At 44.8% G+C, this 27,330-nt stretch overlaps 1 protein-coding gene and 1 pseudogene across 2 annotated transcripts; one reads left to right on the top strand and one right to left on the bottom strand.

Annotated features, from left to right (window-relative positions):
* Positions 1-10,341: 10,341 nt before the first annotated feature.
* LOC308435117 (serine-threonine kinase receptor-associated protein-like) lies at positions 10,342-11,384 on the top strand (annotated as a pseudogene). The gene has a single exon. The product of its transcript is annotated as a serine-threonine kinase receptor-associated protein-like (transcript).
* A 6,021-nt stretch (positions 11,385-17,405) lies between these two features.
* Positions 17,406-22,631, bottom strand: CD320 (CD320 molecule). Its single transcript, XM_080935729.1, has 5 exons — positions 22,496-22,631; positions 19,764-19,889; positions 18,402-18,632; positions 17,932-18,093; positions 17,406-17,800 (listed from the first exon to the last, which is right to left on the bottom strand). Exons 1-5 carry the CDS (start codon positions 22,626-22,628, stop codon positions 17,658-17,660), a joined length of 795 nt encoding a protein of 264 aa, XP_080791855.1. The 5' UTR covers positions 22,629-22,631; the 3' UTR covers positions 17,406-17,657.
* Between the last annotated feature and the right edge of the window lie 4,699 nt (positions 22,632-27,330).

The raw sequence follows: 27,330 nt of genomic DNA on the forward strand, positions 1-27,330 counted from the left end.
TACTTAGTTGATTTCAGCTTTGAGTTTGATTATTTCCTGCCATCCACTCCTGTTAGGTGTATATGATTCTTTTTGTTCTAGAACTTTCAGGTGTGCTATCAAGCTGTTAGTGTATGCTCTCTCAAGTTTCTTTTTGGAGGCACTCAGTGCTATGAGTTTTCCTCTTAGCACTGCTTTCATTGTATCCCAAAGAAGTCTTTGATTTCTTTCTTTATTTTTTTTCTGACTGAGTTATCATTGAGTAGAACCTGTTCAGCTTCTGTATGTATGCTGGCTTTTTGTTGATTATGTAGTTATTAAAGACCAGCCTTAGTTTATTGTGATGATAGGATGCATGGGATTCTTTTGATCTTTTCATATCTGTTGAGGCCTGTTTTGTGACTGATTATATGGCCAGTTTTGGAGAAGGCACCATGAAGTGCTGAGAATGTATATTCTTTTGTTTTAGGATGAAATGTTCTATAAATGTCTCTTAAATCCATTTTGTTCAAAACCTCTGCTAGTTTTTCTGTGTCTCTGTTCAGTTTCTGCTTCCATGATCTGTCCATTGATGAGAATGGGGTGTTGGCGTCTCCCACTATTATTGTGTGAGGTGCAATATATGTTTTGAGCTTTAGTAGAGTTTCCTTTTTGAATGTGGGTGGCCTTATATTTGGAACATAGATGTTTATGATTGAAAGTTCATCTTGGTAGATTTTTCCCTTGATGAGTAAAAAGTGTCCTTCCTTATCCTTTTTGATAACTTCTAGTTGAAAATCTATTTTATTCGATATTAGAATTGCTCCTCCAGCTTGTTTCTTGTAACCATTTGCTTTGAATGTTTTTCCCAGCCTTTTACTCTGAAGTAGCGTTGCAGTAAATATTAAAAGATAAAATTGCCTATCTCTTTATTGGCCCCGCAGTCTCACCCTATGGGCCCATTTCTAGTACAGAGCCAGCACACGGCCTCTGTGGCTCGGTCCAAGCCACCACTCAGGTCTCTCTCTGTTCCCGGCATGTTTCTTTACCCCAAATTCCAACACAAACACAACTCTAAGGCCCAATCGCTTATCATAAATGTTTATATATCAAACTATCAATTCACAAACCCTCTACACAATAAGATTACATCAAATAGACAAAGATACAAACTGCCCTTGTATATGAGATATTAGACCTATAAAATCCTTAGTGTTCATAACTACTTAATGCCAATTAAGCCCACCTGGATCTAATTTATTCTACTGGATCGCCACCTTGGAGTTTCCCCCTCGTCCTCTCCTCTCTAACCCTCTCTCTCTACTTCCTTTACCCCGCCCAGTCACTGGCTCTTCTTTATCTTACTAATTAAAATGGGATAGTTCAGATGAAGTCACAAGATGAGTATGTGACTAGGCAGCCCTTCATGGGGAAGTGAAATTAACATTAAAACACGAACAGCTTCGAGACAATCTATAAGGTAGTGTCTGTTTTTGTCGCTGAGATGAGTTTCCTGCATGCACCAAAATACTAGATCGTTTTTATGTATCCAGTCTTTTTTATTGGAAAAGTGAGTCCAATGATTTTAAGAGATATTGAGGAATAGTGATAGTTGTTTCCTGCTATTTTTGTTGTTAGAGTTACAATTATGCCTTTCTCCTTTTGGTTTTCTTGCAAGAGATTATTTTCTTGCTTTTTCTAGGGTGTACTTTTCCTCCTTGTGTTGGAGTTTTCCATCTATTATCCTTTGTGGGGCTGTATTTGTGGACAGCTAATTGTGTAAATTTGTTTTTTGTCTGAAATATCTTGGTTTCTCTATCTATAGTCACTGAGAGTTTTTCTGGATATAGTAACCTGAACTGGCATTTGTGTTCTCTTGGGGTCTGTATAAAGTCTGTCCAGGATCTTCTAGCTTTCAAAGTTTCTGTTGAGATGTCTGGTATAATTCTAGTAGGTCTGCCTTTATATGTTACTTGTCATTTTTCCCTTACTGCTTTTAGTATACTTTCTTTGTTTTGAACAATTTTTCTTTTGACTATTAAGAGTTGGGTGGAATTTCTTTCCTGGGCCAATCTATTTGGAGTCTTGTATGTTCATGGTTATCTCTTTAGGTTAGAAAAGTTTTCTTCTATGATTTTGTTGAAGATATTTCCTGGACTTTTTAGTTGTGAATCTTCTCTCACTTCTACTACTATTATCCTTAGGTTTGGTATTCTCATTTTGTCCTGCATTTTCTGGATGTTTTGGGTTAGGAGCTTTTTAATTTTTACATTTTCTCTAATTGTTGTGTCAACATTTTCTATGCTATCTTCTGTTCCTGAGATGCTCTCTTCCATCCCTTGTATTCTGTTGGTGATGCTTGTGTCTATGACTCCTGACCTCTTTCCTAGGTTTTCTATCTCCAGAGCTGTCTCTCTTTGTGTTTTCTTTATTGTTTCCATTTCCATTTTTAAATTCTGGATGGGTTTGTTCAATTCCTTCATCTTTTTGCTTGTGTTTTCCTGTGTTTCTCTAAGGACTTGTACCTTTCTGTGTTCTCCTGAATTCCTTTAAGGAAGGTATTCATGCGCTTCTTGAGGCCCTCCATATTCAACATGAGACATGATTTTAAGTCCAAATCTTGTTTTTCTGGTGTGTTGGGATATACACTATTTGCTGTGGTGGAAGAGCTGGGTTCTGATGTTGCCAGGTTGTCTGAGTTTCTGTTGCTTAGATTCTTGCACTTGCCTCTTGCCATCTTCTGATCTTTAATATTATTTGATCTTGTTGTCTCTGAATGGAGCTTGTCTCTCCTGTGTGTTTGTGGGTCCATGGACTTCAGAGAAAGATCTGTCCTGGGTGCTCAGCTCTCTATAAGCAGGCTATGAGTACTGATGGCAATGGGCCAGCTCTAACTCTGGGTGAAGATGGAGGCTGGAACAGTTTGTTCCCAGTCTGCAGTGTGATACATACACCCTGAGCATTCCTGACAGTCTCTCCCCAGACAGTCAGTGGAGAGAGAGTGTAGGCTCACCTGTGGACTCAGGAAGGAGAATGCGCCTGTGTCTCCCTTGGGTGCTCAGCTCTCCGTGGACAGGACGTTAGTTCTGGTGGCCCTGGGCCAGCTCTGTCCATGGCTTTGGGCACAGATGGAGCCTGAAACAGCTGTCCCCCATTTTTAATAGGGTTTTTTTGATTCTCTTGGGTCAAGCTTCATTAGTTTTTTGTATATATTAGATATTAGTCCTCTATTTGGTACAGAACTGGTAAAGATCTTTTCCCAATCTGTTAGCTGTCATTTTGTCCTTTTGACGGTGTCCTTCGCCTTACAAAAGCTTTGCAATTTTATGAGGCCCCATTTGTCAATTGGTGATCTTAGAGCATACATCATTGGTGTTCTGTTCAGGAAATTTTCCCCTGTGCCTATGTTTGAGACTTTTTCCCACTTTCTGTTCTATTAGTTTCAGTTATCTGGTTTTATGTGGAGGACCTTAATCCACTTGGACTTGATCTTTGTACAAGGAGATAAGAATGGATTGATTTGCATTCTTCTACATGTTGTCCTCCAGTTGAACCAGCACCATTTATTGAAAATGCTGTCTTTTTTCAACTGGATAGTTTTAGCTCCTTTGTCAAAGATCAAGTGACCATAGGTGTGTAGGTTCATTTCTGGATCTTCAGTTCTATTCCATTGGTCTACCTGACTGTCTCTATACCAACTATACAGTTTTGATCACGATTGTTCTGTAATACAGCTTGAGGTTGGGGGTTGTGATTCCTCCAGCAGTTTTTTTATTATTGAAAATAGATTTTGCTATCCTAGGTTTTATGTTATTCCAAATAAATTTGCAAATTGCTCTTTCTAACTCTATAAAAAATTGAGTTGGAATTTTGATAGGGATTGCATTGAATCTGTAGATTGCTTTTGGCAAGATTGCCATTTTTATAATGTTGACCCTTCCAATCCTTGAGCATGGGAGTTTTCCATCTTCTGAGGTTGTCTTCAATTTCCTTCTGTAGAGACTTGAAGTCCTTGTCATACAGGTCATTCACTTGCTTGGATAGAGTCACACCAAGTTATTTTATATTCTTTGTGACAATTGTGAAGGGTGTTGATTCTCTAATTTCTTTCTCAGCCTGTTTACTCTTTGAATAGAGGAAGGCTACTGATTTAATTATATATCCAGCCACTTGGCTGAAGCTGTTTATCAACTGTAGTTCTCTAGTGGGATTTTTGGGGTCACTTAAGTATACTATCATATCTGCAAACAGTGACATTTTTACTTCTTTCTTTCCAATTCATATCCCTTTGAGCTCTTTTTGTTGTCTAGTTGCTCAGGCTAGGACTTCTAGTATTGAATAGGTAAGGAGAGAGTGGGCTGCTTTGTCTAGTTCCTGAATTTAGTGGGATTCCTTCAAGTTTCTCACCACTTAGTTTGATGTTGGCTACTGGTTTGCTATATATTGCTTTTACTGTTTAAGTATGGGCCTTGAATTCCTGATCTTTCCATGAAGGGTGCTGATATTTGTCAAATGCTTTCTCAGCATCTAATAAGATGATCATGTGGTTCTTTTCTTTGAGTTTGCTTATACAGCGGATTGTGTTGATAGATTTCCATATATTGAACCATCCCTGCATCCCTGGGATGAAGCCTACTTGATCATGATGGATGGTCGTTTTGATGTGTTCTTGGATTCGGTTTGCAAGAATTTTATTGAGTATTTTTGCATCGATGTTTATAAGGGAGACTTGTCTGAAGTACTCTTTGTTGGACCTTTGTGTGGTTTAGGTCATTTGACCTTCTTATAAGTGCTGTGGCACACATGTCTATACACACAAATGAACTATAACTTAAAATAGGTAAAATTAAGAATGAGGACATGTTACTAGGATGAAAGAATTCAATGGAAGTGTAAGGGAATAAGAAATGGCAATAGGAGTTGAAGGTAACCAAAATTCATTAAATACATGTATAAAACTGTCAAAGAATAATTAATGAAGACAGTAAATTAAGAAAACAAAGACAGAATCAGGAAGGAAGCCATGTGGTGTGCATGCCTTTAATCTCAGCATTTGGGAGGCAGGATACAGGCAAATTTCTGTGAGGTTAACACCAGATCTGCAAAGTAAGTTCCAGGACATCCAGGACTACATAATAATACTGTCTCAAAAAAATAAAATAAAATAATGGCAATAACCTTTGGCAAGAAAGAAAAAAGAACTTTATTTGGTATTAGTGGAAGTGTAAGCTAGTATAACCATTATAAAAGTTAGTATGGAGGTTTCTCAAGAAATTTTAAAAGATTACACATACCTAATGTTATGAATCACACCTAAAGTCACCCACATTGATTCTTGGGCACCTCCATTTTCCCAGTTCTCTGTCTCATCCTGTAGATACCCCACCTTCTCACCCCTGTCAGTTGCAGATTTCCATTCATGTGGACCCAGAACCCCTTGAATGAAGGAGTGGCCAAGTTCCCCTGAGGAAAAATCTTGATAAGACACCTAAAAGTTTTGTTGTTAGCCTTTCTCCAGTTCTTCCCAAGAGGGACCTACGGCCTTTTACAAGGGTAACTGTGCACTGGGGAAAAGGAAATAATCAGACTTTCTTGGGTCTAGTGGATATTGGTTCTGAATTGACAATGATCCTAGGAGATCCCAAGAAACATTGTGGCCTTCCAGTCAAAGTAAGGGCTTATGAAGGATAGATGATTAATAAAGTTTTGACTGATGTCCAACTCACAGTAGGTCCAGTAGGTCCCCAAAAACATCCTGTGGTCATTTCTCCAGTTCCAGAGTGTATAACTGGGATATACTTAGAAATTGGCAGAATTCTCACATTGGTTCCCTGACCTGTGGAGTGAGGGCTATTATGGTTAGAAAGGCTAAATGAAAGCCTTTAGAGTTGCCTCTACCAAAGAAAATAATGACTAAAAAACAGTATCAGATTCCTAGAGGAATTGCAGAAATTACTGCCACTAACAAGGACTTGAGAGATGCAGGGGTGGTGGTTCCCACCACATCTCCCTTTAACTCTCCTGTCTGGCCAGTGCAGAAGACAGATAGATCATGGAGAATGACAGTTGACTATCAAAAACTAAACCAGGTAGTAACTCCAATTGCAGCTGCTGTACTAGATGTAGTTTCTTTACTTGAGCAAATTAACACATCTCCTGGTACCTGATATCCTGCTATTGATCTAGCAAATGCCTTCTTCTCAGTACCTGTCCATAAGGACCACCAGAAGCAATTTGCTTTCAGTTGGCAAAGCCAGCAGTACCCCGTTTTTACAGTTTTGCCTCAAGGATATATTAACTCTCCTGCCCTGTGTCATAACTTAGTTAGAAGGGACCTTGATCGTTTGTCTCTCCCTTAAAATATCACATTGGTGCACTGTATCGATGACATTATGCTGATTGGACCAAGTGAGCAGGAAATAGCAACCACTTTGGACTCATTGGAAACAGATATGTGTATCAGAGGATGGGAAATAAGTCCAAACAAAATTCAAGGACCATCTACATCGGTGAAATGCTTAGGAGTCCAGTGGTGTGGGGCATGCAGAGATATTCTTTCTAAGGTGAAAGGTAAGTTATTCACCTGGCCCCTCCCACAACCAAGAAAGAAGCACGTTTAGTGGTTCTATTTGGATTCTGGAGACAGCACATTCCTCACTTGGGTGTGTTACTCCGGCCCATTTACCAAGTGACTCGGAAAAGTGCTAGTTTTGTGTGGGGCCAGGAACAGGAGAAGGCTCTTCAGCAGGTCCAGGCTGCTGTGCAGGCTGCTCTACCCCTTGGACCACATGATCCAGCAGACCCAACGGTACATGAGGTGTCAGTGGCAGATAGAGATGCTGTTTGGAGCCTCTGGCAGGCCCCTGTAGGTGAGTCACAGAAAAGACCTTTGCGATTTTGGAGCAAAGCTCTACTGTCATCTACAGACAAGTATTCTCCATTTGAAAAACAGCTCTTAACAATAGACACCAAGTTACCATATGACCTGAACTGTCCATCATAAGCTGGGTGCTATCAGACCCTTCGAGTCATACAGTACGACATGCACAGCAGTAGTCTGTTATCAAATGGAAGTGGTGTATATGTGTCGGGCCCAGGCAGGTCCTGAAGGCACAAGTGAGTTACAGGAAGAAGTTGCTCAAATGCCTATGGTTTCTACTCCTTACAGTGCCATCTGCTGCCAAGCACGCACCTCATGGGGTGTTCCCTATGATCAGCTGACTGAAGAAGAGAACGCTAATACCTGGTTTACTGACAGCTCTGTAGGCTCTACAGGTACCACCCAGAAATGGACAGCTGCAGCATTACAACCCCTTTCTGAGACAACCCTGAAAGATCCAGGTGAAGGAAAATCTTTATGGTGGGCAAAACTTCGGGCAGTATACATGGTATTACAATTTATCTGGAAGAAGATATACGACTGTTCACTGACTCATGGGTTGTTGCCAATGGATTGGCTGGATGATCAGGAACTTGGAAAGATCACGATTGGAAAACTGGTGAGAAAGACATCTGAAGAAGTATGTAGATAGATCTCTCTAAATGGGCAAAGGATGTAAAGATATTTGTACCCCATGTAAATGCTCACCAAAAAGTGACCAGCTGAGGAGTTTAATAATCAAGTGGATAAAATGACCCATTCTGAGGACAGCCAGCCTCTTTCCCCAGCCGTCCCTGCCATTGTTCAATGAGCACATGAACAAAGTGGCCATGGTGGCTGAGATGGAGGTTATGCTTGGGATCAACAACATGGACTTCCACTCACCAGGGCTGACCTGGCTACAGCTGCTGCTGAATGTCAGATCTGCCAACAGCAGAGACCAACACTGAGCCCCATTCCTTAAGGTGACCAGTCAGGAATCTGGTGGCAGGTTGACTAAATTGGACCACTTCCTCCATGGAAAGGATGTTTTGTTCTTACTGGAATAGATACTCATTCTAGTTATGAATTTGTCTTTCCTACACATAGTGCTCTGCCAAAACCACCATCCGTGGACTTACAGAATACCTTATTCATTGTCAGTGTTGCTTCAGACCAAAATCTCATTTCACAGCCCAGAGAAGTGCGACAGTGGGCCCATGATTATGGAATCCACTGGTCTTACCACGTTCCCCATCATCCTGAAGCAGTTGGTCTGAGATAAAGATGAAGTGGCCTTTTGAAGACGCAGTTATAGTGCCAGTTAGGTGGCAGCAGCATGGAGGGCTGGGGCAGAGTTCTTCAGAAGGCAGTATGTGCTTTGAACCAGCATCCAATATATGGTAGTTTCTCCCATAGCCAGGATCCATGGGTCCAGGAATCAAGGGGTGAAAAGTTTCACTCACTATCACTCCTAGTGACCCTCTAGGAAATGTCCTGCTTCCTGTCCCCTCAACTCTAGGTTCTGCTGGCCTAGAAGTTTTGGTTCCAGAGGTGGGGGAGTGCTTCTACCAGGAGCCACAACAAACCTTCCATCGAACTGGAAGCTCAGACTTCCCCATGGTCATTTTGGGTTTCTAATGCCTTAAACCAACAGGCTAAGAAGGGAATAACAGTGTTAGGAGGGGTGATAGATCCAGATTACCATGGGGAAATTGGATTGCCTCTCCACAATGGAGGTAAGAAGGATTATGTCTGGGGTGCAGGAGATCCCTCAGGGTGTCTCTTAGTAATACCATGTCCTGTGATTAAAGTCAGTGGGAAACTACAACAGCCCGATCCAAGCAGGATGACCAAGAACACAGACCATCAGGAATGCAGGTGTGGGTCACTTCTCCAGGAAAAGAGCCAAGGCCTGCTGAGGTGCTTGCAGAGGAAATACAGAATGGTCAGTAGAGGAAGGTAGTTATAAATACCAGCGAAGGCCGTATAACTAGCTGCGGAGAAGAGAATTATAAAGTAATATGAATGCTTATGTTTTTTGTTAAGAACACATTTGTAACATCAATTGGTATTTAAGTTGAGACACTAAAAGAATGTTCCCAAGGGACAACGCCCCACTGTAATTTACAAATGTGTTTGTGATTGTAGAAGAAATAATTATATCACGTTAGTCATATTCATGACCTTGCTATTGTTTCATGTGGACATGAGATATTATTTGTGTCAACTTGACAAGGGGAGGATTGTAGTGGCTATTCCTGGTTGTCAACATGACTATATCTGGAATGAACCACAACCCAGAATTGGGAAGCTCACCTGTGATCCTGATCCTGAGGCATAGAGGCTGTGAATCTTAGGACACTAAGGCCAGGAGATCTCTGAGCTCAAGGTCATCTGGGACAAAGCAAGTCCCAGATTCAGGTGTTACTGCACACACCTTTAATCTGGGACACACCTTCCGTTGGAGACCTATATAAGGAAGAAGCAAGGCTTGCTCTCTCCTGCTTGCTCAGTGGGAACTCAGCATCTGCTAGATCCTTGGGCTTCCATTCACAGCTGCTGCCGGCCATTGTTAGAAAGTTGAACTACAGACTGTAAATCACCAACAAATTCCTTGCTATATAGAAACTACCATAAGTTCTGTGACTCTAAAGAACCCTGACTAATGCAATAAGTTACAAGCTAGTGAGAGAACAAGCCAAAGTTAGGGCCTAACCATTTATTCATAAATAACGAAGTCTCAGAGTTGTTACTTGTGAGAGTGGAAAAACATGAGGTCACAGCAATTATCAACAATCTAACTTGCACAGGCATGGTCCACAGGTGACTATCTTCCTGCTACTATGGGAACCAATTATATCTCAACCGTGTGTCATGTTAGTTGGGACTTTTAGTGTCAGTTGCATAATTCTCATAATTTTATTGTTCTTTACACCTTCAGATATGCATACCCCTCTTGGTTATCCACTGCCCATTGTTGATGCATATCTATACTTTGATGTGCTTAAATATGCACTTAAAACAGAGCAATACTATTCACAATTTCAAGGATGTCCTTCAATACAAGCAAAACTAACCCTTTTCCTCCAGCTTCCACTATCTGAGGCAAGGAAAAATAATTCTTCCCTCTCTTCTAGATGGTGGCCACTAACAGACAAATATGACAATGCAACCTTCAGCCCTCACATTTGGATTTCAAATGTAAAATTCACACAATGTAGTTAATACACATTATGCCTCAAACTTAACAAAGCAACTTTATTCATGACTGTAAGAAAATGGAATTTACAGATGCCCGTTAATAAAGAAGTAAATAACCGGTGTGGACTGTGAGTGGCGCGGGCCGGCTCTCCGGCGCTCCCCTCCCCTTCTCCCTCCCTCCCTGTCCCTCCCTTGGCATCGCGGGGACTCCGGACCCGGCCTCGGCATGAGTGCGGGAGCCTTAGGTAGCAGAGGAGGACCGCGAACCTCGGTCCTTGCTCCGCGTCACCGCGCTCGCCGCCGCCGCCGCCGCCGTGGCCATGAGGCAGACACTGCTCACTTGCTCCGGCCACACGCGGCCCGTGGTGGATTTGGCCTTCAGCGGCATCGCGCCTTATGGCTACTTTCTGATCAGCGCTTGCAAAGATGGCAAGCCTATGCTCCGCCAGGGAGACACGGGAGACTGGATTGGAACATTTTTGGGTCATAAAGGTGCTGTTTGGGGTGCAACGTTGAATAAGGATGCCACCAAAACTGCCACAGCAGCTGCAGACTTCACAGCCCAAAGTGTGGGATGCTGTCTCAGGAGATGAATTGATGACCCTGGCTCATAAGCACATTGTCAAGACTGGATTTCACACAGGATAGCAATTACCTGTTAACTGGGGGACAGGATAAACTGCTGTGCATCTATGACTTAAACAAACCTGAAGCAGACCCGAAGGAAATTAGTGGCCACACTTCCGGTATTAAAAAGGCTCTGTGGTGCAGTGAGGATAAACAGATCCTTTCAGCTGATGATAAAACTGTTCAGCTCTGGGATCTTGCCACAATGACAGAAGTGAAATCTCTAAATTTTAATATGTCTGTTAGCAGCATGGAGTATATTCCTGAGGGAGAGATGTTGGTTATTACCTATGGACGAACTATTGCTTTTCATAGTGCGGTAAGTCTGGAGCCGATTAAATCCTTTGAAGCTCCTGCGACCATTAATTCTGCATCTCTTCATCCTGAGAAGGAATTTGTTGTTGCGGGTGGAGAGGACTTTAAACTGTATAAGTATGATTATAATAGTGGGGACGAATTAGAATCCCACAAAGGTCACTTTGGTCCCATTCACTGTGTGAGATTCAGTCCGGATGGTGAACTCTATGCCAGCGGTTCTGAAGATAGGACATTGAGATTGTGGCAAACTGTGGTAGGAAAGACCTATGGCCTGTGGAAATATGTGCTTCCTGAGGAAGACAGCGGGGAACTGGCAAAGCCAAAGATCGAATTTCCAGAAACAGCAGAAGAGCTGGAAGAAGTTGCTTCAGAGAATTCAGATTCCATCTATTCGTCAACTCCTGAAGTTAAGGCCTGAGCATCAAGCGTGTGCCGCAGATGCCGTAGAGTTCATGGACTGAAAGGCAGAGACAAGCAGCAGCCTTCAGAGCCACTCTCTGCCTGTGGCACAGGGCGGAAAATACGGGGCATATGAATTAGCTCCTGCGCACGAACAAGTACTCAGCGTTGCCGTTAAGTGAATAGCGGAGTGTAGAGGTGCAGGCAGGAGGATTGTGATCCCAGTGCCACAGCCTGCTGTCCTGAATGAAGGCCAACTTCACCTTCCATTTTACTCCTAAATCTTGTAGCTCTTTATGTTATGGAGAAGAAAAAAAAAATATTGGCCTATTTTTCTGACTTTTCCCTTAAAGAAGAATGCCTTTTTTTTTCTTTGCTTAGTTGTGAAAAGAAAGAGGAAATACATGATAAAGTAATGGGTTTGACCTCTTTCATTGTACACTGACTGCTTCTGAACATCTAATTTTTTAGTTATCTAAATAAAAATGCCTCTAAAACAAAAAAAAATAAAAATAAAAATACAAAAATACAAAGTGAATAATCAAAATTAGATGGAGCATGGCGGCTGCAGCTTTCAATTCTAACACTCAAGAGGCTGAAGGAAGCATGTACAACTCAAGTTTAAAGCCAGCCTAGTCTACATGCAAATTCTAGGATAGTGAAACACAGCATCAGTCATTCAATAAACAAGCAAGCAGGGCTGGAGAGATGGCTCAGTGGTTAGAGCACTGACGGCTCTTCCACAGGTCCTGAGTTCAATTCCCAGCAACCACAAGGTGGCTCACGACCGTCTGTAATGGGATCTGATGCCCTCTTCTGATGTGTCTGGAGACAGCTGTTCAGGAGGGGAGCATGTCTGCCACTTTGAGCCAGGAAAGTGAAGATGGCCACCAAATCATGCCCTGAGTACGACCAACAGATAGATTCCTGTTGCGTATAAATGATGTCCTTGTGATTATATATTTATTAGCAGAAAACTACTAAATTCAAAACATTCAGAAAAAAAATCACCACCATCTATAGAAAACATGAATGAGGCCAAGAGGAGGGGAACAGAGTTAGAAGAAAACAAATTCTACAGTAAATATTTAGAAAACCGAAAGATCTGGAAGTAACAGCCATTCAGATTGTATCAGACGAGGAAGAGGAAGACCTAAAAGTTCATCTGCCAAAACACACGAGGAAGAGAGAGAGAAACAAAAAAAGAAAATTGACAACTATGCTAACCTCCTAATGTTGCCTTGGCAGAAATAAATAGAAAAATTATCAAAGACTTATTCTCTGATATTCATCTTCAAAATCTGTTGCCACTTTCTTGAGGATTGTATCGGCCAATTCTCGGACAGTCGTGAATTCTCAGGAGCTCGCAGACTGTATGAATGAGGGCCACTGATTGCTTTCTCTGTTTTCTAGTGCGCTTGGGGAGCAAAGCTGTGGGTCTGGACTTTGCTGGGATTTCCTCATTTACCAAGGATTATTATCAGTGCTTTGTGTTGGGTATTACTAAATGTATTTACAAAAACAAACAAACAAACAAAAATACCAAAAAAGCCTGGGAAACTGGCAGGATATCCACAGATGGAAGGGACAGGAGTGTTAGGAGAGTGACTATAAATATATGTATCCCGGGCTTTCACCATTAACACACTGCATACATGCACCCACACCATTGACTTTTAATACATTGGTAATTGATATTTTGTTGAATGGAGAATTACAAATATAGATTACAAATTGTCTTCAACTGACCTTTTTTCTTAGGTACTATTTTAATGATTTAAGGTAGGAGTTATATTTTCAGAAACTTTCTAGACAGTTTGGAGACTTCGATGCTATGTGAAGAAAAGCATTTAAGGCTGTATTATATTTCAGATACAAACACCTTTTTTTCTTAAATATTTATTTATTGGTTTTTTTAAAAACTTTTCTGTTATCAAGATGGTGCCTGTTAACCTAAACACAGATATATTTATTATATAAATTGCAAAATATTTCTTAGCTACTTGTGAACAATGATGCTTTGTCTGAATAAATGAATGTTCATAATTCTGGTAATTATTTAAACTGTTACTTCATCCTAAAAAACTAAACTTAATATTGAAAGTGAAAAAGAAAGACTATGCATCAACAAGGTGAAGAAGACACCTTGTCTCAACATGACCACTGCTGAGACACAAGGGCTACGGGGCCAGCCTTGTGTATCCTGGGCTTTGAGGGCTCCACCCAGGCTCAAAGGGATCCAGTTGTCCAGACTGCCATGAGTGGACTGTTCAGGTCCAAATCCCAGTTTCGAGCTGGGTATAATGGCAAATGCCTATAATCATATCACTTGGGAGGCTGAGGCAGGAGAATAACAAGTTCTAGGTCAGTGTAGGTTGTAGCAAAAGATCGGGGAAAAAAGAAGAATGGAGCTGGAGAAACGGTTTTGAAGTTAAGAGCACTGGCCTCTCTTCCAGAGACCCAGGTTTGGTTCCCAGCACCCACATGGCAGCTCACACCATCCATATCTGTAAGTCCAGTCCCAGGAGATCTGATGCTACCTTATGGACAGCACGAGCACCAGGCACACATCTGCTACACAGATATATATATGCAGAAAACACACATAAATGTTTCTAAAAGAAGGCTGGAAGATGGCTCAGTTCAAGTGTTTACCTTATAAGCCTACAGACCTGAGCTCCATCCCCGCCAGAACTCAAGAGAAAAAGCCAGGCATGACAGCACACTTGGAATCCCAGCAACTTGAGTTCAGGCCTCTGGGAGACACTATCTCAGACACAAGGTAGAACGCACCTGAGGAATGACACCCACCAAGAGCTGTCCTCTGACCTCCACACACATACATAATTACATATCTATTACACACACAAACTAGTGAAAACCCGTGACATGCAATGTAAGGCCTGAACCTGAGAAGTTAAGGAGGATGAACTGCTGAAAGTTCTAGGCCAGCACAGGCTGGCTACACAGTGAATTCTAGGCCCACATGGGCAACAGAATGATATCCTGTACCAAGGAGACATACATGAGGCATACAGATCTCAGATACCATGTGGGCCATGTCATTTCATTTCTACCGCCTGTAAAAATGAACACAGGGAATGGAAGTAGTCCTGCTTTCCAGCCACTGAAGAATGGATGTACAAGAGTTGGTTAGCCTGCATGACGGGATACTGCTCAACTGTAAAACAAAACGCTGGCACACACTGCAGCTCAGTAAGCCAGGAAAACAGTGTTCATGACAATACCAGCCACAAATACCACGTACACAGCCACGTGTGCTCCTCTCTCTTGTAACATCAGCTCTTGGAAAGCTGAGGCAGGAAGATTACCCCAGGTTTCAAACACAGATTAAAGTGAATCAAAACCACTTGGAGATATAATATGTGACCATATTTAATTAAAAAAAAAAAAACGGAAAAAGCAAAAAAGTCACTTCAGGTGCGGTTCTGCATGACTTTAATCCCAGCACTTCAAAAATAGAAGGAAGAGAAATCATGAATTCAAGTAATCCTCAGTTACAGTGACTCAAAGCCACCCTGTGATATGAAATCCTGAGGGGGGCGGGCAGACAGGACCAGAAATAGGCACTGCATCAGGTAAAGGTGCTTGCTTCCAAGCCTGGCAGCCTGACTTTGAAACAAGAACTAACTCCTACAAGTTGTCCTTTGACCTACACATAGCCACCATAGCACGCAAAGCACACACATTCACACACACATAATACACAATAAATGTATAAATAATGCATATGCAGAGAAACGTGGGGATGCGAGGGGGAAGGAGGGAGAGGACAGAAACTTGTACATCTATTTGTATGAAAACTCCAGATCATGGAGATCCCTAGAGACAGAAAGTAATTAGCTGCTTCTGCTTTGGGGCGGGGGTGGGGGGTGGGGAAGGATTGGGGGAGAGAAGCAGGGGAACTGGAGAAGAAAAAGGAGGGATGGGAAGTAACTGCTAATGGGAACAGGATCTTCTAACTTTTTAGCGGTAGTGACTGCTACTGTGTTGAAGAAACAGGGTGTACATAGCCCAGGCTAAACTTGTGATTCTCCAGCCTCTTCTTGCCAAATGCTGGGATTGCAGGAGTCCCATGGGATTGGGGTTTCTTAGGTGATTTAGGGTGATGAAAGCCTCTCAAAACTAGACTGAGGTGTAAGGCTGTGATCTCGCAAAATCTGGCCTGGCTACCTTAATACCACTTACAGCCTTCACGCACATGCCCAAACCTGAGCCCACATGGTCTGCCCAATAACCCCTGGAGGTCTGAAGTCCATCACTAGGGTGGGAATGGCTAGGAATCCTTCCTGTCCACCACAGTAGGCTGCCCTTTACCCTAAGAGTAAGGGGGGAAAAAAAAAAAACGAGTGGCTAGGAATATAGCTCAGCTGGTAGAGAGTCTAAATATACAAAGTGTAATCTGTATTGGAACTTGAGGTAATCCTCCTGCCTCAACTTACTGTTTTAATCTCACCACTTGTAATACATGGAATTACAAGAATGAGCAACCACACCTGGCTGTATGTATACATTTGGCATACACAAAGCCTTGGGTTCCATCGATAGCACCCCCATAAAACCAGGCATGGTGGTACATACCTATAACTGTAGTACTAGGGAAGGGGACGCAATCATCCTCAGGGGACCAACGCAGTCCCCACCTTCAGTAAGCCCTCCTGGTGTACACTCCCTCCTTTGCACCCAGCATCACATTATCAGTGAGTGACCAAGTCACTGCCTGCCAGGCATCAGAGATCCAGGAATTCTTTTTGTTGAGATTTATATGTGTGTGCTGGAGTGAATGAAAGTTTGTGTGTGTGTGTGTGTGTGTGTGTGTGTGTGTGTGTACACCTGGGTATAGACATATATTTGAGAGTCCACATGCATGTTGATGACAGAAATCATTCTGGATCGTTCTTCCACTATGAGCTGGGATTACAGGCAGGCCTCCACACTCACCCAGTATTCACATGAGGTTTGAGGATACAAATTCTGTTCCCATGCTTGTGAAACAGTGCTTTAATCGCTGAGATGCATTCCCAGCCCCTCTCCTTTCTTTTTTGAAACAAGTTTTCTCACTGACTCTTAAGCTCTCAGGCTAGACTGCCTGGCCAGCAGGTCCCTGGGGTCCTCCTGTCTTCATACCCACCCTCGGTAATAAGATTATAGGCAAATCCAACTTTCTACATGAGTATCTGGACTCTTGTCCTTTAACTTTCATAGCCTCAGAGCTCCAGTGCTCATCATGGGACCCGAGGTTACTGAGAGCCACAGAGATGCCTGGGAGGTCTCTCCTCTGCCTGTCGGGGGTTTTACTTAGGAATATGAGGGTCTGAGAAGACCTCTGCCTTGTGACTCAGAAGTCAAGTTGTATTAACCTTATTTTCTTGTCTTCAGTATGTCCTTGCACAGACATCTTGGACCTTAGTTACAGTCCCTCCCTCCCTCCTAGGGCTAACTCACTGCTAGAGAGTAAGCAACCTGTCAGCCAAGAACAGAACTGTGTCATAAAACATCAACTGCACCTGTGGAAGAGAGGAAACAAGGTCTCCCTGAATAGCCAAGACCTTCCTTGAACTCCAGATCTTCATGTCTCAATCTCCCCAGTGCCAGAATCACAAGTATGTAACATCAAGCCTAATATTTCTGATTTTCCTACCGCCCCTTCCCACGTGCTGAGATTATAGCCCTGCAAAACCAAGGGATAGCCAAGTTCAAGTCAGGATTGCCCATGCCACACAAGAAACCATGGCAAAGTAATGCCCAATAAGGAAACACCACCTGAGGTCTCCTCTTCTATTCAGTCCACTGCCAACCCAGCCTCACTTTATAAAGGAAGCAGGTACAGGAGGAAATGTCCAGGACACAGACCCGTGCTCTCTTGGCTGCAGGCTCCCCTTTAAAAGGCAGAAGGTGATCCAGAAGAGACAGTAGGCTGCCCAGGCCAAGTGAAACACAGGCTAGAGGCAGTGGGGGTGAAGAAGCTTTAATAGCCACCCATCAATGTGAGCAGCAGGAGTGTCTAAACCAGGGTGGCCCCGTTTCTTTGGGAGCATCCTGGGGCCAGCCCCTCAGTTCTGGCTATGGCAATTTTCCAACCCAGCTCATCACATACAGAGGGAGTGTCTGAGGACCCCCAGTCTCTAGGACCACATCTGTAGAAGCTTAAAAATCAAAGTTCTCTGTGGCCAAAAGCCCAGGTCTCGAAGGTGAGAAGCCAGCAGCTACCTGCATGTTCCACTGCCGCTCTGTCCCAGTCTGACTGTACTCAGGTGGTGACCATGTGTCCTCAGATCAGAGAGGTTTTCCTTTCTGACAGCAGCAGCGACTCCTTCACGGCCACCAACAGCCCTGATGGGGGCAGATAACCCTGACCTCGGAGTCGTAGGAATATGAGAAGGGTGGCTGAAACCAGGATCGCACTCAACACCCCTGTAGGGGACAGACAGATGGTCAGGAACGGGACAAGGAAGGTAAAAGCTATCACAGACTAATAAGTGGAGAGCCAGCTGTGCACTCCCCCCAGTAATCCCAAGCTCCTCATATGGGAAAGCCTATCTTACCAGCAGCTGCAATAACCCCATAGGCACTTGGGTTTCGGGATGCGTTCCCAGCAGAGGCAACTGTGACATTCCTGAAAGAGGTCTCATTCTCCACAGTCATAGACGACCTGACAGTTGTGGCATTCTCCTCCTGGGATATCTTGTCAGTTTCTGTGTCAGTGTCTGCAATAAGCCCAGGCATCAGTAGTTGAGAGGCACCCAAGGCTTAGCAGTATGGCACACAACATTCCTGGTGCCCAACTCTTAGAATTCATCCTGATCTAAGACAGAGTAGAGTTGGTAGGAAATCACTAATCTTGACAAAGTCTTGTTCACCACAACAGGGATGAAGGCCTGGGGGATGAAGGCCTGGGAAGATGCATGTGTTCACATCCTCAAACTAGTCACCCATGGAGAAAATAACCAATGGCATTAAGTAACTGCCAGCCCTCCCCACCCACACAGGTATACCAAGATCCCAGGGCACAAACCACAGCTGAGCTCATCACTGGAGTCAGGACAGTCTGGGTGGCCATCACAGCGCCACGTGTGTGGGATACAGACATCATCCAGTAAGCAACGCAGCTCGCCCTCCTGACAGGGTGGGCGGCTACAGTTGAGGTTCTTGTCAGAGCCAGCAGAGCAACCACTGATGTTGTCACAGGAGCAAGGAAGGGCAGGCTGTGATTGGCACTGCCTGTTCTGAGCACATGGCTCAATCCCTGAAACACAGAGTCAATCAGGTTCTAACATCCATGCAAGAAAATGCAGTATGCCAGGCGTGGTGGTGCACAGCTTTAATCCCAGCACTTAGGAGACAGAGAAAGACAAATCTCTAAGTTTGAGGCCAGCCTAGTCTACATAGTGAGTTCTCAGACAGCTATCAATATAGAAAGAAACCTTGTCACCAAAAACAAAAAGAGGAAAGCCCAGTGCTCTGGATGCCCAATCCCCTCTAAATCCTAACTTCTACAAGCAGCAAACTAAACTGAAAGCAGCATCTCATAACTTTAGCTACTTTAATCCTAGCAACTCAGGAGGCAGAGGCAGGCAGATCTCTTGTGAGTTTGAAGCCAGCCTGATCTACACAGAGAATTTCAGGCCATCCAGGAACATATAAAATAAAATCTTTTTAAAAAGCTCCCTCAGGGCTGAGTAGATAACTCAGTGGGTAAAGTGCTTGTTGTACAAGCATGTGGAGTGAGTTTGACCCCAGAACCCAGGAACCGCAGCAGGGCGCATCCCTAACTACAAGGCAAAGATTACAGAAAGTGGATCCTGGGGCTCTGGTTCAGCCAGTCTAGCGGAAACTGGAAGCTCCAATTTTAGTGAAAAATGGTCTCAAAAAGCAACAGAGGGTAACACCAAGCTCTGACTTACACACACACACACACACACACACACACACACACACACACATGCTGGCAAACACTCCTGTACACACTTGTACCCAGACTCACAGTAAATAAAAGTAACTGTGTGTAAAGTCTCTACCTGCTATTCCTGTCAGCTCCACCTCCCAATACCTCGTCTTCCCATCAGGTTCCTCCTTTACCTGCTCAGCCTCCCCACAGCCTGCCTTAGACTCCAGCTCTCTTGTTTTTAGGTTTCATTTGAGACCAAGCTTCACTATGTGGGCCTGGAACTTGCAATATACAAACTGCTAGGCTCAAATTTACCCGCCTATGTCTCTAGAGTGCTGGGATTAAAGCAATCCCAACAGTGTAGACCCAGACTCCACCTTGCCAGCCCCACTCACCCAAGCTATAACCATAGCCTTTTCCTAACCCCCTAACCTCCAGAACTAGCACCAATACAAACGCTCAAGCCCCTCTCCAGGAATGGCCACTTACTACACTCTTCCTCGTCACTGCCATCAGAGCAGTCCGGGTCCCCATCGCAGCGCCAGGAGAGGGGCACACAGTAGCCACTGGTCAGACACTGGAAGGTGTCTGTCGGGCAGGAGCCAGCTCTAGGGCCTGAGAAATGAACATAAATGAGACCTTGGAAGGGGGACGGGGGGGGGCAGAATCCAAATCTAGAACAGCTTCCAGGAGGATGGTTAAGAGCTGCAGTCAGCTGGGGTTAAGCCATGTCCCAGAGTGTAGAAACTATATGGTAGTCACCCTCTGTACCCCTATGTTTGGGGCCCTGAAACTTCATGAATGCTGCTAGCAAACTAGTCTCCAGTCTACTGAAACACTATGACCACACAGAGCTGGTGACCAGAGTTGGGATTCAAACCCAGGTCTCACTAACCTTGAGACTATTAGGCTACAAGTGGCCAGAAAGTGTACATTGGGGACTATCAAGCTCCACAGTTTAAACGGTGGGAGAAGAGCCGTTCCCCAGCATGCTCTGCAACAGGCTTGTGGTCCAGGCCAGTGACACCTATTCTAACCCACCTGCTTTGCAAAGGGAAAATTGAGAGCCTGGGTAGTAAATCTGCCCAAAAGCCAGGCATGGTAGTATATGTACTCGGGAGGTTAAAGGCAGAAGGGCCGAGTTCCAGGCCAGTTAGGGCTACATAGAAAGACCCTGAATTAAAGCACGGTGACCATGTGTAGTCACCAAGATATATTGCCTCATCTCCTAAGCTGATCCCAGATTAAAACACTATGCATGACCTAATCAATGTCACCTCTGGACCCAGTACCTAACCTCCACCAGGACAGAACATCATAGTCCTCTCAAGTGCCCCACTCTGATCACCCACTATCCCACGGGACCCAGGTCCTCTCACATCCAAGCCTAAATCCCTCCCTGCTCCATCAAGCCCTGCATCCCAGCCTCCTCCCCGTCGTTTAGCTAGGAGACTTGACTCACTTTCACCACAGGGCCTTTGCATGTGCCTCCCACATGCCCAAGTACCCCGTATTCAGAGGAAGGAGAGTCTGGACCCTTTTGCACATCAGGCAAACATCCTACCACTGAGTTATACCCCAGCCACAGCACACCCTGTCCTTCCACGCTACAGCTTTCAGATCTCAGTTTGTATCTTGGGCAGTGTCTCGTGTACCCCAGGAAGCTTTCTCCCACAGTTAACAGTCCCTGCCTATTAACATCCATCTCTCCTATTGACTGAACACCCTCAGTGAAGGTCAGGGACATGGCCTCATGACCCTGTTCAGTGCCTGATAGTGTGGGCCAACACATATGAGGCTCCACATTGAGTCCAGATAAAATATAAGCCTTTCCTGAACTCTGAATAGGGAAGCTAGGGCTGTTTGCTGATCAAGGGGGGGCAGGCAGGAAAGACACCTGGTACTTGAACCAGCAGGAAGGAAGGAACAGAGAGCAGAGAGCGTCAAAGCCTCCCAGACGCCCACCCTCCCTCTCTTTGTAGTCAAATGCAATTCTACTTGCATACCACACAGTCCAGGAGCTCCAGAGAGCTGAAGAACTGAGAACTAGCCCTGGCCGCTGTCCCTGCCTCCAGGCATAGCCTCCTCTCCAGGCCTAACAACCCACAGTCCTGCCAATTCAGACCTCTTCTCCCTGGCTCTCTGGATTTTCTTAGAATGGGCCCAGAGCAGAACAGACCCTACCTCATGGGGGCAACTAATCAGGCAGGAGTCGGGATGACCCATGATTTCTCCTCCCAGCCTATTTCCTCATCTGTAAAAGAGGAAAGACATAATGTTGCTCAACTGTAACCCCAGCTCCTGGGAAGCTGGGACAAGAAAACTGCTTGGAGCTACAGAGCAGCCAAAAGTGGGAGGAGGGGTGGTACTCTACAGCCAAATAAAATGGTCCACACCTATAATCCCTGTGCTGGGGAGCCTAAGGCAGAGGTTGGAAAACTCCAGTCCAGCCTGTGCTACACAGTGAGTCCCTGTCTCAAAATAAAAGCCTGCCTTTAATCTCAGTATTTGGGAGCAGACCCCAGTGGATCTCTGAAAGTTCAAGCCCAGCCTGGTCTATGTTACAGGCCACCAGAGCTACAAGGTGAGACCCTGTCTGAAAAAAATTCAAAGCTTAATAAAAACCTAAAAACAGAAAAACAACCAAAACCTTGAAACAGTTAAGACCTATTCTCATATAAAGTAGATGGACAGTGGTGGCCAGTGGTCACAATCGGGACCTATTCCTGCCCAGGACAGGTGCCTGACCAAGTTTGGGGTTCACAAAGGAAATACTCTCTCTTCCTTCCACTCTCTAAGGCAGAAATCCAAGGAGAAACAGAAGCTCTGGGTGCTGAAAGAAAAGCCACAGAACTTCAGGCTCAGGGCTGAGGGTTTCCGGAAGGCATACCTGCTGCAAGAAGGTGGCAGGTGAGAGGTCAAACAAAATCAGAAACATAAGCCTTCCAGCCCACACTGGGATTAAGAACGGCTTGGAGGTGACTTAGGGACAGCGCAGGAATAAGGGAGGACGCTGGGTAGAACACAGTAGAAGGCACCCACGTGGCGGTCCCCTCTGCAAGGACAGCTGGGCTGATTCTCTCTCTACACACTCACCCACGCTAAATCCAAACGCGCGTGCTGGGGGAGTGTCAACGATCGATAGGAGGTGCAGCCAATGGTGAGGCGCTACCAGCGCGTGGGGCGGGACAAAAGCGGTTTAGAAACGGGGGTTCACTCACCCGAGACTTGGACCAGGGTATGGGCCGGAGACGGGGTTAGAGTCGGAGCGGCCTCTAGGCCTGTTCTGAGACCAAAGAGCAGCCGCAGCACCAGGCCCAGGGCGGCTGCCCGCCCAGCTCCGCCCGGCGCCATCCAACCGCTAGCCGAACCGCTCCGCTCCAGCAGCAGAACAGTCAGAAAGATGCGCTGCCTCACGCGCACGCGCACACAAAGGCAGGGGGAGTGGCGCGTGCAAACCTGAGACCGTAAGTACCAGAATACAAGGGTACTCAGAAATTGGAGCACCTCCTGGCTTTTTCCTAGCAGAAAAAAAAAATCTAATGGGTTTGATGACCTAGACCTGTAACTCCCATATATTCTTCAGGCTGAGGAACAAGGATAACAAGAGCAAAGCCAACCTAGGCTATTAAAGGAGACCGAACATCAGAATAAAAATCACTGAAACAGGTCAGGAATTCGGGGAATAGTTCAGTAGTAGAGCACTTGCCTAGCAGTCAGGAGTCTCTACGTTTAATCCTCAGTACCATGAAAATAATAACCACATCAACTTGAAATAATGAACTTCCAGGGTTATCAATGAACTTAGCAATTTTGACCTAAACTTCACACGCAGCCTACTGCAAATATCACTGCCCAGTGGTCCCAATGAATATGGCAGCCTCACCCTGAGAACACTCCCCTAGCAGGTTCCTCCTCTGGTGCCACCTCTGGATTTTATAATTATTTTAGCTTTATTGTCTTGATTGCCCCCATAGAATTCCGGCTGCAGGCGGACCAAGTTGTTGCTTTGCTGACTGCTGTGTCCTTTGATGAATGCATGCAGAAAGGGAATGACGGAACGAACTAATGGGTGAGCAGTTACTGGCTTCGAACCTTGGCTGACCATCCGCTTGGATTCCATCCCAACCTCATTAACTTCTAGTTGACTTGAGACATCTGTTTTAACATGGGGCTAGTAAATTAACACAGGATTGGCAGCCTTGGGTTTTCTCATCCCATTTGTACAGCTGAGTGTGTTAAGTCTGCTTATCCAATGTGGCTAGTGAATTTTGTCCTAGTAGTGTTCTGCTGGTCTGAGGTAAACCAAAGTGGCCTGGAACTGGTGATCCTCTTGCTTTGGCCTCCTAAGTATTGGGGATATAGTCATGTGCCAGCTTAGTGTTTTATTCTTCACATTACGTTTTCCATAGCACTACCTGAAGAATCTGAAACACTACCCCCCAACAAGGCTGAGACAAGTCACTAACCTTCAAATGGCCACGTTTCCCAGAATGTAGACCAAAAGGCTACACTGAAGTTCAGACTTTCACACAAATGATGCTGCTTGTAGATGGGTGGCCTGTCTACCACTGTAAAAATGTTATAAGAGGTTATAGCTGCTTTTGCAGTGCACTGTGTAAGTCTCACCCATTTCTGGAGAAGGCAGTAGAATTCAGGCACAGAGAAGGATGCAGAGGTAGATAGGGCTGCCCAGGGAAGGGTGGGAAGCATCCTACTTTTGAGCATCAGGATCTTGGTCGGGTGCCAGGTCCAGCATTGCCTTGGTAAGGACAGAATGACATGGTTCCTGCCCCTGGGACGAGGCCAGGAGGAATGGGCCTCCACAAGTGTAGAGCTTAGGGATTGTTTGTATAATAATGTGCATAGTTTTACGTTCCTCCTTCAAGGTATGTCCTCCCAGATAGAGACAGCAAGAGTCCAAGTCCGGGAGGCCAAGGTGTGGCTAACGTACAGCAAAATGGTAGTCACTGGGATCTTAAGAAACAGCCCTTAAGCCTGTGGTCAAGAACTCTAAAAATGTGTGTTCAAAAACATAATTTCTCAAAAGTAAGGATGCAATATGAATTAAATGAGGAGCTTCACTAATCAAAGTAACAAAAGCAGTTGTGTTGTGAGCCTACTTGTCAGAAAGATACTAAGGAGATAAAGAGACTTAGGGAGTGGTGGTCGAAGGAGATCCCACCCAACCAAGTGTTTTTGTTTATGCTTTACAGAAGCAGAGATTCCTGAGTTCAGGGTGGCCTGGGACTGAGCAAGGCTAAACCCAGGTGTGGGTAGAATAGTAATTTCAGAACAGGATCCCACCCAGCTAGCTTATGCTCTGTGTTTAGCCGAAGCAGGCAGATCTCTGAATTCTTTTGCTATGACAAATGTGTGCTTAGGTGAATTCTGTTACCTAATAATTAAGGGGCTGAGGTCACTGGATGCTGACTCATAGGATAATCAAAAGGGAACCTAGAATAAATGACTAGGTTGATATGTGAAGTAAAAACTGGGTCTATGATCTGCATGAGCTACTCAGAGAATCCTTTAGAACAGCGAGAGAGAACTCATGGAGAACTGGCAGAGCAGAACAGAGCAGGAGAGAGCTGTCTAGAGAACTTAGGGAAAGCTTTCTGAAAAGCTGCCTGTCAGCTTGGACCCACAATTTGTTCTCATTTCCCAGACACCCCTTCTCTCAGAACCCCTCTCCTTATTCGGAGCAGTGGGCAGACCCCTGGATTTACACAGAGCCATGCACTTCCCTTCCCAGCTGCCTAGAATTCCCCAGTTCTCAATGAGCCTAAGAGAGTGTACTGTCTGTCCAAAATGACCTCCCAGAATTGCTCAAGAACAGCCAAAACAGAGATAAAGAGGTGAGCTCAAATATGGAAGCTAACACCTATAATCTCAGAACTTGAAAGGCTGAGGCTGAAGGACTTCATTAACTTCAAGGTCAGCCTGGGTTATTTAATAAGTTCCAAGTTAGCCTAAACTAGAGTAGGGACCTGCCTCAGAAACCAAAAGGACTGGAGAGGGAGCTCAACTGGTAGTGCTTGCTTGCCTGTTATGTACCAAGCCCTGTGCTCAATCCCCAGCATCCTATAAACCAGGGCTGGGAGTACACACTAGTAATCCTACTGTTATGGGAGCAGAGGCTCTTATGTCACAAGGTCATCCTCAAATACACAAAGAACTTGTGTTGGGATTCTGTAAACCCCACCCCTCAATTACCTGGCAATAGCCAGGTAAGCTCGGCCCCAGTGACCTGACACTATAAAAGGGGCTGCTTGCCCTCTCCTCTCTCTTGCTCTTGTTCTCCTGCAGCCTTGCTCTTCACCCAAATCCTCCTCTTTCCCCCACTTCACGTGCTCATGGCCGGCCTCTACTCTATTCCCCTCTCTCTCTGCCTCTACCACCCTCTTAACTCTCCCATGACTTGAATAAATTCTATTCTGTACTATACCATGTGTGGCTGTCCCTCAGGGGGAAGGCATGGGCCCCCCAGAGGCATCTCCCTTGCCCCCAGGCCTTTCTGCACCTCTGTGGGCCATATCCCTCCCACCACTCTCTCCATCCTTTTCCTAACAGCTTGAGGCCAGCTTGGGCTACAATAGACCCTGTCTCAAAAAAACAAAACAAACAAACAAAAAAAAAAAAAAAACCAAAATGAAAGGAAGAAAGAAAAAGAAAAAACCAGCCCAGCTTGGTGGCACACACCTTTAATCCCAGCACTCAGGAGCAGAGGTAGAAGGATCTCTGAGCTGGGGGCTAACTGTCTACAGTGAGTTCCAGGGCTACACAGAGAATAACACTGTCTCAAAAAGAGCAGAGAAAGGAAAGGGGGGGAGGGAAGTGGGGAGCCCTTTCCCACACCACTCCTGCAGTTTCCTCAGTCATAAAACTACACAGCAACTGTCAATTCCACATATTGCCTGAGGCCTCTAGGAGTCCTCCTGGCAACAGCCTCTGCAGAGCACTGTTCCTCTCCCTTTCTACATTTCTTCTCAATCTGTCCTCCCTCCCCCACCCCCCAGAATCCCACTTCCTTACTGCTGCCCGAAGGTGTAGCCTTGTTAACACGGAGACACTCCAGTCAGGGCTGTGACCTTTCTGCCCTTGCTCTCAGCTTCCAGTCAGTTCCAGGTAAGAGTCTCAACACTCTTACCTCCACCTTGCTTCTGATGCCAGTGTTCTGTTTGCTAGTCTGAGATAGGTTCTCAGTCTGTAACCTAAAAACTGGCCTCAAACTGGCAATCCTCCTGCCTCGGCCTCCTAAATTCTGGGGTTAGCCATGTACCAACACACTCAATTTAGTGTTTTATTCATGTTTTCCAGTTCTACCTTCAGAATCCAATGACCTACTTTAAGGACTAGAGTCATTCCACAGGACAGAAATGATATTTACATACTAGTTTATTAATGTATAAGTTATAGGCATATACCAACAATATCCACCAAGACCCCATTAAAAAAAAAAAAAGTGGGCTGGCAAGATGGCTCACAAGTAAAAAACACTAGCCTCAAAAGGCAAAGACCCAAGTTCCATCCTCAGAGCCCCAAAAATGAGTCTGCAGTGGCTCAAATCTAGTCCTACAGCAGGCTGGCAGACAGAGAGTAACCTCGCCCACTCTTGGGCCAGCTAAATGTACACAAAGCACCAAAAACAAGACCCTGCCTCAACAAGTGGAAGGTGAAGACTGTCCTGAAGTTGTTTGTATTTTAATGTTAATTCCACTTCCCCAAAAAGGGTAGCCTAGGTGACTCCAACTGAACCTTCCCATTTTAATTAGTAAAATAAAGGAAAGCCAGTGACTGGGTGGGGCAAGGGAGGTTGAGAGGTCAGAGGAGGTTAGAGGAGGGTGTGGTAACATGGAGCTTCCCAAGGACCAGCTGGACCCAGGTGGTATTGATTGGTGTTAAAAAGCTATGAACATTATGGATTTTACAGGTCTAATATCTCATATAGAAGGGCAGTTTGTATCTTTGTCTATATGATGCAATCTTGTTGTGTAGAGGGTTTGTGGATTGAGAGTTAAATATATAAACCTGTATGAAAAGCTATTGGGCTGTA

The sequence above is a fragment of the Micromys minutus genome (genome assembly GCF_963924665.1).
Source record: "Micromys minutus genome assembly, chromosome: 22".
NCBI classification, from domain to species: domain Eukaryota; kingdom Metazoa; phylum Chordata; class Mammalia; order Rodentia; family Muridae; genus Micromys; species Micromys minutus.